The sequence below is a fragment of the Kryptolebias marmoratus genome, linkage group LG2 (genome assembly GCF_001649575.2).
Source record: "Kryptolebias marmoratus isolate JLee-2015 linkage group LG2, ASM164957v2, whole genome shotgun sequence".
Taxonomy (NCBI): Eukaryota; Metazoa; Chordata; class Actinopteri; order Cyprinodontiformes; family Rivulidae; genus Kryptolebias; species Kryptolebias marmoratus.
Window position 1 is genome coordinate 22318479 of NC_051431.1, and position 14696 is coordinate 22333174.

General features: G+C 43.8%; 1 protein-coding gene across 2 annotated transcripts in view; it reads right to left on the reverse strand.

Moving 5' to 3' along the window:
- Positions 1–2034: 2034 nt before the first annotated feature.
- ankrd13b (ankyrin repeat domain 13B) overlaps positions 2035–14696 on the reverse strand; it is a 62056-nt gene continuing 49394 nt past the window's right edge. Inside the window, exons 12-16 of one of the 2 annotated variants that reach the window (XM_017434375.3) lie at positions 13895–14083; positions 12906–13069; positions 9262–9338; positions 5380–5451; positions 3295–3427 (exon numbers count right to left, since the gene is read on the reverse strand). In XM_017434375.3, the coding sequence (XP_017289864.1) occupies positions 5397–5451; positions 9262–9338; positions 12906–13069; positions 13895–14083 (485 nt within the window). In that variant the 3' untranslated portion in view covers positions 3295–3427; positions 5380–5396. Of the gene's footprint in view, positions 3428–5379; positions 5452–9261; positions 9339–12905; positions 13070–13894; positions 14084–14696 lie in introns of both variants that reach the window. The other variant, XM_017434373.3, reaches the window with a different exon arrangement.

A 14696-nucleotide genomic window follows, 5' to 3' on the forward strand; every position in this document is an offset into this window, starting at 1 on the left:
CTGGAAGTCTCTGCCTTAAGCGAAGGAGCTCAGGTACCATTGGAGTCTTGCTCACGAGCGATGGCAGGATGGAGCGCGAGCGAGGCCTGCAGGCTGGGGCTTTGTTGGCAGTGACGAGGGCGTTGCTCCGGTCTGTCAATTTATTGGTCCGTCTGTGTTCCGGCAGGGGTCGGTAACAGGATGTCTCTCTCTGGAGGTTTTCCAGTCCCACTGGAAATCTTCTCTGGGATCGCCCAGCAGGAGCTGGAGTTTCTTCAGCTGCGGAGACTTCTCTTTGCAAGCCGATGTGTCCAGAATGTTTCTCTAACACTCAGTCATTTCGTTTTGTGCTGGTGGCTTCACACACACACGTGCCCTGCAGTCCCACATGTGAACATCCCAGGTTATCTGCACTTTGTGTTCTCAGTGGAAAAAGCTCGCTCCGCATCGCTGATTTCCTGTAAGATTACAGCCGTTTTTCTTATTCTTTCTCTCCTGATTGGGACCTTCTTGGCAGGGTTTACGGTCTGTAAGCGCTCCCTTTCTTCTCGTTGAGCCTGAAATAACTGGAGTCGAGCCTCTCCTTGGATCCCGGCTGAGGCGCCGGGAATCCGTGTCAGAGGAAAGACGATGAAGGTGGCAGCTGCTAAAAACAGATCAGCCCTCTCTTTTCGCTGACTGACTGCAGCTTTGCCCCGTCTCGCGAGGGGAAACAAATTGCTTTTATCACCATCTTTCACCCGAGAAGCCTAGAAAACTTCGAGAGCGGGCTGAAGGGATTTAGAGCTTTTTCAAGGCACGCCTCTAATTCAAAGAGAACCAAACAGATCGAAGGGGTGTGTGTGGGTGGTGGTGGTGTGGGGGGGGGATATCACTCAAACACTGCAGGTCCAAAAGAAGTTTCTTTATTTGAATCACTTCCCAGGATATATCATGAAAACATCTCAATGCATTGGTTTCAAAAAGTAAAAAGAAACAGTTTTTCCTAATCAACCAGTCAAGCTTCACAATGATTACAAAGGAGGCAGAAGTACAGATCTCCTCAGTTTGTGCTAATTATCTTAAAAAAAAATAAAAATAAAAAAATAAAAACAGGGAAAACAAAACACTTGCTCCTGTTCTCCGTAGTCTCTCGGTTTGGCTAAGTTTGAGCACTGCAACGTTACGTTACTTACAATTAGGAGCCAACGTTCAGCGGTTTTGTTCGGGAACCGTGTTGGACTTGAGTTGTGCTGCTGAGCGGAGGAGGGAGAGCGCTTTCTGACATCGCAAGTGAAACCTCACACAGGTGCACGCCATGCTCGAAATATAAACCAGGTACGGTTGACTAACGGGGGGGGGGAACGGTGCCTGTATGTCGCTGTTCGGTCTGTTCAGCAGGCGTCGCGCTACGCTTGCAACTTTTCCTCAAGGCGAAAATTTAAAAAAAAATCAGGGGCCTAGTCTTAAAGGAATGCATATCGCCCGTCACCCTTAATGCCAGCGTCTCAGACTCATCTCAAGATGTGAACTCCTGATCAGAGTACATGTTATGAATGACTTTCAGCTACTAGTGCGCCAAACTTTAGCTCAATATCTGCACAACTGACTGACTTTCAGCCACTCTCTTCAACTGACCGACGCAAATAGATCTCGCTGTTTTGGTCAAATCTCAAAACTACTATTACGTGTGAGATGTTAGCTTTAAGAGTACATGTTGTGGAGGACCCTCAGCTACTACCACACAGAACTTAAGCTCAGTATCTGTAAAACTGACCGAGTTGGAGCCATGTTTGACTCCAACCACGTTTTTGTGTTTGCTAAGTCTAAATTACTTTCTGAGTTTCATTAAAATCCCTCTACCGGTTGATGAGATATTTTGCTAACAGACAGACAGCACGTCATCTTGCTTTGCTTTGCTGTGGAGTGCTTTAGATCAGGGGTCTCCAATCCTGGTCCTGGAGGGCCACCATCCTGCAGGTTTTCCTTGTTTCTCTGCTCCAACACACCTGATTTAAATCAATGAGTGATTAACAGGCTTCTGCAGAACATGAAGAGGTCATTTAACCTCTGAATCAGGTGTGTTGGAGCAGGGAAACAAGGAAAACATGCAGGATGACTTTAGATAGTATCTTCCTCTCCTTCTTTTCTGTCACATTAGTTAGCAAAAAGTAATAATAAAAAAAAAGAAAAAGCTTGCCCTCATCCAGATGAAAGCGCTGATTGGCTGGGACTGATGGATTCTTCCTTTGGTTGCACACACCGTGACTGTTCAGTAGAAATACACGCACCGTTACACCACTATAGCGACTAAACGGAAAAAAGAATCTGCTCATTTAAGGTGATTAAATGCACATTTTGTTCAGTATTTTCTCTACTCCACAGTTAACTTACATACAGTAGCACTAGCATTGTCTCTTTAGTAGTTTCGTTACACACAGACAAAGTCATCCGCAGACAGTGTGGTTGGTGCACCAAGTGTTCATCCTGTAGTTTTTTTTTAAAATTTAATTTAATTTTTTTTAAATCGGACGGGCTAAAACACGCACGAGCCCGACATCGCTTTGTGCTCAAACTCATCGACAACAATCATTAACAGTCATATATGTGATCCACCTGCAAGCTAAATACAGTACATGTTGATTTTGTGAAAATGAAATTAGAAAAAAACCCAAAAAACTAAAACAAAGGACAAGTAGATTTTTTTTTTTTTCATTACAAACAAGGAAGTCTGATGTTTGTTGACATTCAACATCTCTACACTTCTGATCTTAACTTGGCACTGCTCCTTTTTTTACATGATCACAAAGAAAACCCTGATGACTCGGTGGCAGAAGGAATCAAAGTGTGTGTGTGTGAATGCTGGAGCAGGAAATTGGCCTTACACGTTGTGTTTTCTCAAGACAGAAGGAGAACCTGGTGCAGAGAGCTGGTTTTGAAACATAATTGCAAAGAGTCAAGAGATTTTTTTTGTCTGCAAAGGCATTCCACTAAATTCGTACTGGATGTGTTGTTTGTTGTAAACTGGCACTGCTCAGTAAAGTACCGTGTGGCACCCCTGAATGTGGTCCCCCCCGCCCCCCCCACCATATGGCTTTGTGGAAAAGGTCTGGCGAAGGCGGTGGGAGAAGAGAGAAGCAGGCGATTTAATGGTACAAACCCACCAAGATGGTTTATTTCAATGTGCTTTAAGTTTTAAAGTTCTGCTCTTTTCTCCCACGTGTCCTCGGTTCAGATCCCCTCCACACACACACCCGACCCCCCCCCTCACTTCTCCATCAGAGACAGCCGGATGATGCGCTGCAGCTCCTCTTCCTCCCGCCGCCGCCGGAGGTCCGCCTCCTCCTGCTCCCGGGCCGAGATCTCCATGGCGATGCGCAGCTGCTCGTCGTAGCTGCAGGTGGGCGGCTTCTTCTTGGAGGAGGTGGGGCCGAGGCCGGAGGGAGGGCGGGGCTTGTGCTGGGGGGTCCTGGGCCCAAACAGAGCGAGAAAAAAGGAGGAGCGTGAGTCTAAAAAGCTGCTGTACGGCTGAAGTAAATGATGTTTCATGAAAACGTCCGCTGGCGAACAGAAAGATGGAATGACAAACGCACCGAATACCGTGACTAAAATCAGGAATGTCCCGATCCAATTCCAAATATCAGATTGGAGTACCGATCAAACAGCAGTTGCCACACTCCCGATGTTTGTTTTTGACCTACTGCTGAACTTATTGCTGACTTTATTGTGCTTAAGGTATAAAGTCTACAAGCCTGTGCTGTAATAAAACCCAAAATAATGCAAGTACCAGCTGGGTTTCAGTATCCGTACCATTCCACTTCATCAATAAAGCACTTAAAGAGCAGCAACAAGGCTGCACAATGAAACAAACGAGAACAGGACAAAGGGTAAAACACATAAATCTACAGAAGTACAAATAAGAAACAATTAAAACAAATGGATAAATAAATAAATAAAAACAATAAAGTCAAAGTCAAAGTATTATTTTACCTTCGAACAACTACTCAACTTTTATTTTTAGTTTTTATGCACTTTTAATTTGTCTTCCTCTTTATATTTAAAGGAAGATTTGTTCTACATGATAACTTTTTTTTTTTAAATTTTACTTTTATTAATTAATTCCATTCCATTATTTTATTTCTTTGTGATTTATTTTTATTTACTGTAGCTTCATAAAAGTTCCCACTGATTTGTTGTTTTTGTTCTTGGTTTGGAGCGTATTTGAACGAAGAAGGTTAAAACATTTTCTCGTGCCTCAGTAACAGACAGATTGAGTTAATAAAAATCACTTAATGTACCATATTTTCCGGATTATAAGGCGCACTTAAAAGCCTTCAATTTTCTCAAAAAACGACAGTCCGCCTTATAATCCAGAGCGCCTTATATATGTAAGAAGTCGTGATGTTTTAGTATGACTTTGGTTAAACTACAAAGCTGCACCGCTTGCAGCATTAAGGCTCAGTTATAGTCGTGCAGACCTGAGCGAGCGGTGGAGGCGTTTATAATTGACGCTTACATCAGTGCAGTATTCTTCTGTAAGTTTTGAACTGTTTGATTATCTTTGTGGTCTCTCATAGAGGGATCATAGAAATGCTGATACAGGTGAACCAGCTCCGCTAGAGCACCGAAATCCATTTTGAATGGACGCGGTCTGTGCAAAGTTAGAAAAATTGGGAAGTGCACGACGATGCTTGAAACGAAGTTTGAAAATGGACCATTCATTGACAGAATAGAACAGAATTGACAAAATACGGTGAACGTCAAACACTAAAACAATTCCGAAGGAAAGCGAAAACTGTTGCAAGGGAACGGAAAACTTTAATGAAGTTCGAAATCCTAACCATGTTGATAACTAGTCAGCGTCACTGAGCTCAAACCTCAGTGTTCAGGTTGGATAAGACGAATCGAACGTGTTGGACTGGCCTTTGAACCGAGTTTCTCATTAGGTCGCCCATTCTCGCATTCTCGGCCGGTCTTCTTACGTCTCCAGTATTTATTCTGTCGGAAGTCTTCAGATCTTTTTTTTGTCAGCGCCCTGTTCTTCTCACACACGTTTGTTCCTGCTTTCAAAGATGCCTAATTCTGTTGAGCGTCACCAGTTTTTTTTTTTAGTAGAATAAAAAGGATTTTCTTTCATCGCCTTCCTGCCTCAGGACGAAAACCGTTTACCAGATGGAGCTGTCGGTCAGATTCCGTCTTACAAAGCCCAACGTGAGGTTATTTTCCCTTCAGCAGACACACTCGGCTGCCTTCCTGGTTCATCTGCACGTTCTGGGATGCATCGGATTTTATCACCTGAAGCATCTCGGTGTTTACTTTTTTTGATGTGACACAAACGAGTATTTGCTACCACCCCAGTTTGCTTCTTCTCTTCTTTCCCAACATGCCGCAGGTGAACTGAGAGGAACAGGAAGCGGTCACCTGATAGTACATGAAGCTCATGAGGAGGAAGCAGACATCTGATGCTCAAACCTGACTGTCTCAGGGGGAAAACTGGAGGGAAAACAAAGACAGAGGGAAAATAATAAATCAATACAAAACACGCAAACATCAAAAGAAAGAAATGAAGACGATAAATGAATAACGCTTAAATAATAAAGAAAAAACATTTACTTCAAAAATATTTTCACAGAAAATGACGAAGACATAAAAAATGAATGTGAAACACAAAAAGATGCTTTTGATTTCTTCTGTTATTGTTTTATCATTTCAAAGTGTAATAAAGTATTATTACTATTTTTTTACAGTTATAGATTTGGTCTTTTCAATTGTTTTTGGCACTTTTGTGACTTCAGATCGAAAGTCTTGGTTTAAGGGACTTTTAAAAAGTTTTATTGTAAAAGTTGGGAAACGCTTTAAGACCAAGCTGAAAACAGGACTTTTTTTTATTAGAAGACATGAAATGTTCAGAGATATGTGTGTGTGTGTGTGTTTATGAAACAAAGACACAAACAATAAACTCATAACATACAGTATGTGAGATTCATCATACTGTCCAGTGATGTGGAAAGTAATTCAGATGAGTTTGTTAATAACAAAGGATAAAAAATACAATCCACATATACGATAATGCAGCAGTAAAATAAACTGAACACCTTGGGTCCTTTTTTCTGCAAAATGTATGTTTTTATCTTCAATTTCTTTCAGTGAACGTCGCTGACAATCCAACTTTTTATTTAAGTGAAAGAAATTAAATAGAAATTTGAATTGTCATCGTCAGAATTTCTGTTATAGCCTGAGTCTGTGTGTAGAATTCGGACCAAATGCGTAAAAGTAACGACAAAGAGATTAAAAAAAAATCCTAACAAAGACGACTAATAAACGGAAAAGGCCATAAGTTTCGTCAACAGGGGAGATTGTTTAAAAATCAACAAATCTTTTTAAGAAAACTCTTTTTTTAATATTTACCTAAAGGACAAATAAACTGCACAGCGCTGGCACAAACATGAGACATAGATGTCGTCAGAGGAAAAATCTTTTAAGAACCTGCAATTGCAATTGTGCTTTAAAAGCTTTTAAATGTTTATCGTAACAAAACTGTTACGCACTATCTGTCACGGCTGACAGGTAGGAGAGAAGAATGATGCTCAGCCAGAATGAACGGTCTTATGTGGACAGATGTTGGACAACACGCAGACCAGTCATGGGGAAGTAAATGAGTGGGCATGAAAGGAGGTGGGACGTCTGGGTCCGGCAGACAAGTGGAGCGATGGTGTTATCAGGCAGTTGCTGGCATTGTCTGACAGTCAGTCGAAACGATGAGTGGAGGCCAGCAGACACATCGGACAGCCTTACCAGCACTTGATGAAGTTTGCCAGGGGGTCCCGTTGTGGGTTTGGGTGACCGTGTTGTGCCACTGCTCCACTGTGTTCACAGCGGCCTGATGTGGGAACCAGCAGGTAACCACTCACTGTCTCATTCAAGACAGACCTCACCAAGGGAGGACCGGCGTTTTGTGTACCGAGCGTTACACAATCTCTTCACATCTGTTCCTGCCATCTGGACACAGGTGTTGGACACTTTCCAACAACCCCGTGTCCAGCCAGAATCGAGTCTTGATGACTGCCATCAGCCGGACCGCGAGTTCGGCATCTCGTGCCGCCGTTAACACCAGAGCCCAGGCGGCTGCGTTTGGCGTGGCGCCATAACCAGGAGGCATGAAATGATGATGATGAGGGACACCATATCGTGTTCAGCATGAGCTACAGATGACTGTTGTGTAAGCACGTGATGGGGACGAGGGGACAGGACGGAACCTGCCAGTGCTTTGGTAAGATGCTTCAAGTTGGGATTTCAACTTCCTCGGGCCGCCTCTGTGTGATTTCTGAACGAACTGAGGCGGTATGAGGGACTGAAGTCAACCCGCCTCTGCTGCCGCCAAGCGCGGCACTAACAGAGCCGTAACGGTCGCATTTAATGCGTGGTGCGCCGCATCGACTCAGCTGAGCTCTACACCAAGTCTCATTTCTAAAAGCTAACATCTATGTTGGGTCGGCTCGTCTAGTGGTCTGTGAACGGTCAGAGACAGATTAAAGACAGCCTGGTCTTTGCGATCATCTTACTAAACTGCTTAAGCGCCCTAAAGTCTACGACTTCAGGTCACCTATGGTAGTGGGTCAGGGGACCCTGAGAGCACAGGGACATCCTGTGTCCTCATGTCTTACTCCTCCTGAGACAGCACCTGAGTGCAGTCTCTCTCTTAACAAAACATCTCCCATGCACACAGCAAGTGTGTCATGCTGAGGTCCTCCCGTCACTAACCAGTCAACCAACCATGCTTTGGATCAGCTCGACCACACGTGTGATCGCTACTAACCGGAGCTGAACTGCCAGATCTCGAGAGCCGGTTTCAACAGCTGCGGGCCGACTTGCTGAATCAGAGGGAACCGCTTTTTCATATTCAGTGGGGGGCCTGAGGTGGGGCCACGCCCTAATGACATGAGACCAGCAGTGTGGCCATACTGCCAACTTTGTGTTTTATTTGATCTGTTATCGTAACTATCACTACACAGTCACATGACCTTCCAACAAGTGCAGAGTCATGTAATTTCCACCACTCAGTCTGGGTGCCTTGGTAAGAAAGAACGTCTTTCTATCTGTGAAGCACAAGAAAGGCCGGCTGGATTGGGAATATAACCCCGGTCGAGAAATGTTACAGCGTAACGTTTGTTTCCATGTTATTTGAAACCAAAAAAAGGAAGTCTCCTAAAAGAGGCAAAATAACTCATAGCTCGCTATTTTTAACGTGAAACAGGAATTTTTTTTTCTGTTGCATTTCTGTACACGGCAACAGTGATGGGCTCCTCTGACACAGAAACTTTCAGTTCTCAGAGTGGAGGGTTTTTGGACACGCCCGGCGTCTGTGCGAAATCTCCCGTGAGCACAACGGACGGCTGCAATTGACATTTTTTTTTTCTGTGCTTGCGCGAGTAGATCAACAAAAAAACAACAACGGCGTACTGTTGGTGCTACTCTCTCATTTCAAACGTGCAGCAGTGACCCCAACCTCACTGTCGGCCCCAAACACACACCATTTTAGACGGTTTTCATGCTCAGGAGACCAAAGTGTCTGTGTGCATGTGCGTGTCGTCGAAATATAGAAGTCACAGCGCCAGCTAGTGACCCGGCATGGAAACTGCAGCGAGTCCAACAAGCACAGGATTACAGTGTAAACATGTGACGTTTCCAGGAGACCGTTCACATGTAAACACGGCCTCAGTGATGACTGTATTCACTGGTATTTGGCATTAAGAGCAAAGAACGACGTAATCTCATGTCTACAGTTCATCGCCGAGGCTGTATTAATAAGAGGGGAAAAAGAAGTTGGCACGGAGGGTTCAGCCACTCGTCTACAAACAGGGACGGCAGATAAGGCTAACAGGCTAGAGTCGACTGTGGCAGCAGGAACCTCTCATCCTCCTCTCCAGCGCTCGCTCTACAAACACACAAACACAAAGAGCAGATAGGCGCTGGCAGAAGAATAGCAGGATGGATAAGATAATGGAGTGGAGGAGGACAGGAATACAGGATGTGAGTCAGGGATGGAAGGAAGGAGCTGGAGAGGGGGAAAAACACACACACACACACACACAATGGAGGCTTGCAAGAACGCGAAGAATAACAATTCACAAGCGAGAGGAAGTTCAAAACCAGGGAATGAATGGCAGGAGAGTTGGCCTTCATGCTGACGCTCGTGGAGATTTCGATTGTTTTGCTGAAGGATTTTAAGCTGAAGGATTTTCGCCGCAGCTTTTAGCCACTTGTTTCAGAAGACACACCTTGAAAGTGCTGCTTCCTTCTTACCTCTCCACACGACTGGGGTCACACGACAGGGGGTGCGCTCCTGGCTTGCTATTGGTCAACGCCTCCCAGATGGTCACCTAGACACAAAGAGGAGGGCAGAACAGGAAGTCAGGGAGCGAGTCCAGGAAGTGGATGGACAGAGAGATGAAGGGAGTTTCTGGAAAGGCAAAATACTCCCTCTGTGTGGGCATTTTTCCTGTCAGTGGCTGTTAAAGTGCCCCACACACACGCAGACAAACACACACACACACACACACACACAGAGCACAAAGCCAGCCAGCTGGCTCCAATATGACTCATGAACTGAAAGTGAAGTGGATTAATCCTGGCTCTGGTTTCTTGGTAAACACAAATTATTAATAAACTCTGAGACACGCAAAAATAACTCCCTGAACAACAAAACCCCGTAAACTGGACGGATTCTTTAAGTGTCAATATTTTTATGAGCAAAAAAACAAAGGTTTAACACAAATCAGCTGAAAACTACAGAGATTGTAGGTGTAAATTTAAAGCCTTAGAGTGCGATGTCATGGGATATCGCGAAATGTTACGTTCAGTTTATGTGTTGTCTGTTATCAGCTAGAACCACATCAAAATTTAGCTCAGTGTCTGTGAAGTTATTGGCTTTTTTTGTGTTGGGTAAAGTTGATTAGCTGTGGCGGACATTTTGAATTGGATTGACTCCAAACAGTAATCAGTTATAGACGTACAGCCGCTGACTTCTTTCTGAAAGTTTCATTAAAATCTGTCCGGTGGTTCATGAGATATTTTGCTAACAGACAGAGTTGAATCCAACATTTAATGCTAGTTTTAAGCAAAGATCAATGTAGCACTTGGATTATGTGTTGTGAATTACTATCAGCTACAACAACACCAAATATTATCACAATATCTGTAAAATTGAACGAATGTTAGCCATTTTTGTGGTTTTTACGATTAGTTAGCTGTGGCGGCCATCTTGAATTTGGGTTTGCTCCAAAAGCAAATCAGTTACGGATGTACATCCAATGATTATTTGCTCAAAGTTTCATTCAAATTTGTCAGGTGGTTCATGAGATATTTTGCTAACAGACCGATTCGACTCTGGCTAGTTAAGTGCAGCGTTTTAAACAGAGACGTTTTTGGAGTCAGTCTCAGCTACAACAAATCCACATTTTAGGCTTTTATGTGCAACACTGACTGCGTTATAGCCATTTGTTGTGCTTTTAAGGTCAGTTGGCTGTGGCGGCCATCTTAAATTGGGTTAGCTCTAAAAGTAATCGGTTTTACCATCCAAGGACAACTTTTTGCTAGTTTTATTAGAGTTGGTCCACCGGTTCATGAGGTATTTTAGTAACAGACAAACATAAGCAGAAGAGTTCATGTTCCCCTCGCCTTTCAGCAGCAGGGGATCTAAATCTTCACAGGTTTGCCTTCGAAGAAACATTTCGACCACTCCAAATGGGAAACTGTGAGTGAAGGCTGTTTAAAGCTGCGCGTGCAGTTTAATCCTCCCCTAAACCTGCTTTAGTGTTTCTGCTGTAATTAAAAGCCTCGTCACCTCCGTCAGCTCCGGTTCTGAAGCAGCTCCGGGACCGCTCCCACCGCCAAACCTATAACCGTACGGTACAAATCCTCAGCAGGAACCCCCCCCCCATCCTGTCTCCTCCTCTTCACCAACCTTCTGTATCTCGGTTAAAAAAAAAAAAGCCCTCTGTAGACGTCTCTGCCCTGTCTTCCTGAGCCTATTTATGCTGCCGTCTTTGTCCCCCAGAAGAAAGCCAATCAGGAGCAGGATCTCTGGGGTTTAAAGACCAGACCGGTGCTGAAGCATGTCGTGTCGAACATAACCCTGAGCTCCATCTAGAAGAGGCAGTTTATTCTGCTTATTGATTTTACTTCACTATTGATTGGGTTTATTTTAAAACCGCCCGCTTTTTTGCACTTCGGTGCGTGCGTGTGTCAGGTCTTGTTTGACTTATTGTTAAATTTATTCCTGTAATTTGTAGGGAGGGACGATGTCCGCGGTGATTGATAAGGTGCTGTCCGTCTGTTTACAGATACACGCAACGCCTCGCTGCCATTTTCTCCACCTTGTGCTTTGCAGCTTTGCTGTGAGGATTGTTTTCTTTGCCTAACTAAGTGTCTTTATGCGTGGAAGCCAGTCACTTTCAGATGTGCGTGGTAATTATTTTTATATCGTGTGAAACATCGGAGAGGCGCAGGTCATCACATGAGCTCAGCAGAGACTCATCCCTCTGACACGGGCTCCCAAAGCCAAGAAGATCTTTGATTCAGCTGGAAATCCATCCATCCATCCATCCATCCATCCATCCATCCATCCATCCATCCATCCATCCATCCATCCATCCATCCATCCATCCATCCATCCATCTGTTCAACCATCCATCCATCCATCCATCTGTCCATCCAACCATCCATCCATCTGATCATCTGTCCATCTGATCATCCGTCCGTCCGTCCATCCATCCATCCATCCATCCATCCATCCATCCATCCATCCATCCATCCATCCATCCATCCATCCGTCTGTTCATCGATCCATCCATCCATCCATCCATCCATCCAATTATCCATCCATCCATCCATCCATCCATCCATCTGTCTGATCATCCAACCATCCATCCATCTGATCATCCGTCCGTCCGTCCATTCATCCATTCATCCATTCATTCCTACATCTATACCTTCATCCATCCAGACATCCATTCCTACAGCTATCATTCATTCATCCATCCATCCATCCATCCATCCATCCATCCATCCATCCATCCATCCATCCATCCATCCATCCAATACCTTTTTATATGAGTGGTTTATATGTCATCTTTTTTACAGTAGAAACACAAGATATTACATTATATTAGTAACAGTAATAATTTAAATAGACAAAAAACAAATAAATAAAAACACCCACTAACATTTGCCTTTGTTTTCAGTGAGAGTGGAATGACTCAGCAGTAGTTTATCGGACTGTTGTCTCTGGTTCTGACTTGCATTGTTGGGAACATGACAAGGGTGTGTGTGTGTGTGTGTGTGTTTCTGCCTCCTTTTATTGTTTAAAATTAAAGCCATAATATCAGTTTTACAGGCGCTGCCATGTTGTATTTATAGAGCCAGAGTCTGTGTAGTTGGTTTGTGGGGCTGTAAGCCCCATCATAACGGTTTTGTTTTTAGGCATCAAATAACTAATTACCACTAAACATATTAGAAAACTGAATATTTAAGCAAATTAAGAACTACATGCATCAATAAAAGTCAACTTAAAAAAAAAAAACTTTTAGTGAGGGAAATGCTTCATTTCTTCACATAGACTTAAAACTTATACTGCAATCAGCCTACAGGGGGCACTCATGCTGCTTTAGATTCAACTTCCATGCTATATTCCTGTCTCTAGTTACTAATTTACAGTATTCTGATGGAGTATACTTTTTAATTATTAAGAGTGTGTTAATTTTGAGCGTTTAGCCTCAAAATTAGTTTTCAAACCTCACATTCACTGACCAAAGCACCTGACCTATTTGTCTGTCTGTAATAACTATGGTGTATGTAATATCCATGATGTAAAAATGGTTTAATATTGGAGGGTCTGGTATAGTGTTTATTTAAAGAACAGGAGCTGAGGAGCTCCACAGTCAGGTCACCTGATCATATTCAGACCCGGCCTCCAGCAGACTCTGCTGTATAGCAAACTGTAGCAAGTCTTCCTCCTCCTCCCTCATGCTGTCTCTCTGTTTGCCTCCTTGCATGGTGTATCCAGGCGGGGGCTTGAACACACACGGGGGGATCTCTCCAACTCGGCATGACACTGTTTTACACAGGACGGGAGGGGGGGGGGGCAAAGGGCAAAGAGACGGGAGGGTGTGTTATCTGACAGTGAAGGAGGCTGAAGGAGAACAGTGGGAAAGGAAAAGCAGAGGAACAACGGCATAAATTAACAAAATAATTACTCTGCGCACCGGAGCTTAAAGGTAGAGCGACAACACAGGGATTTCCAAAGATGTTCCTTCGGAGCAGCTGGAACAGTAATATCACTTAGACGTAAATTTAAGAATAAATGATAGAATGATGGATAAAACCATGATCTCACACCATGCAGTCAAAGCCTAATGCTCACAGTTTGTGAAGAAAATGTTAGCGAGGATTTTAAAATATCAAAGCAAAGACCTAGCATTCTTTGAAGGGATGCATATCATCCATTGCCTTTCATGCCAGAGTTTTAGACTAAAATCACAGGTCAAACCTTGAAAATGTTAAGATCTCATGAGATAAATTAGTGCTCAGATTGTGTGTTGGAGATGACTTCATACTATCACACTAAATTTTAGCTCCATATCCGTAAAACAGACTGTTATACCCGTTTTTGTGTTTTATTTAAGGTCAGTTAGCTGAATTAGATTGGCTTCAAAAGTTAATAGATGCACATCCAATGATTACCCTCTGGAGTGTCAATAAAATCTGTCCTGTGGCTCATGACTTATTTTGTTAACAGACAGACAAAAGCACACACGGAGACAGGCAAAACCGTCTCGTCGGGAGGCAATAAATACGTAACAGGAAGTTCTACAGCTGAGACTTGGCTAGAAAACGAGGGTGGATGAGAGAAGGGGTACTTATGAGAGTGGGGTCTTACTGGTGGAGCTGGAGCTGGAGACGCTGGAGGAGTCGCTGCCTGGAGAAGGGGTGTCTGTCCTTGGGGCGTCCCTCTGTTTTTCCCCGCCCACGCCAATCTCACTGTCAGAACGGACCCCGGGCCCCTCCTCGCAGCCGTTCAGGTTGCTGAAGGTGATCCTGGCATTCAGGATGTGGTACAGGGGGATCTCTGTAGGGAGGCGGCGACGGACGGACACCGAGCAGAGTTCAGTGTCCCGATGTCTGTCGGTCCCCTTTATCTCTGTTAGCTGTGTGAATGCTGAGTCAGCATCGGTTGTTTTCCTGTTTATGGTTTCTTCCATATAATTTTTGCAGTCAAAGCACTTCTGCATACTTTGTGCTATTTTAACCATTTACTGTACATATCAAAATGTTCTGCTCGATTGGGAAAAGTGTGCTATGACTTTAAGTTTTTTAAACTTTAATTATTAACCTATTTATACTAAAAACAACAACAACCCATATCAGGGACGTGCGGTCAGGGGAGGCAGGTGAGGCAGAGCCTCCCCTGTCATAACGACAAGAAAAAAAAATAATCATAACATAAAATGAATATTAATATTTGTCCACTGATCTTTATGTATGAGTAATTTTCGAACATTTTTATGGTCCAAATCGCATTTTTATAGTCAAAATAGCTGAAATTGCATATTTCCTGTTCAAATACGAGGGTGAAACGCGAGGTGCGGCAGCAGCGAGCCGAGCTTCACCTCTGATTGCGCAATCCATCACAAACTGGGTTGATACATGCAATTGGCCCCTGCCTGTTGCCGTACCACTGC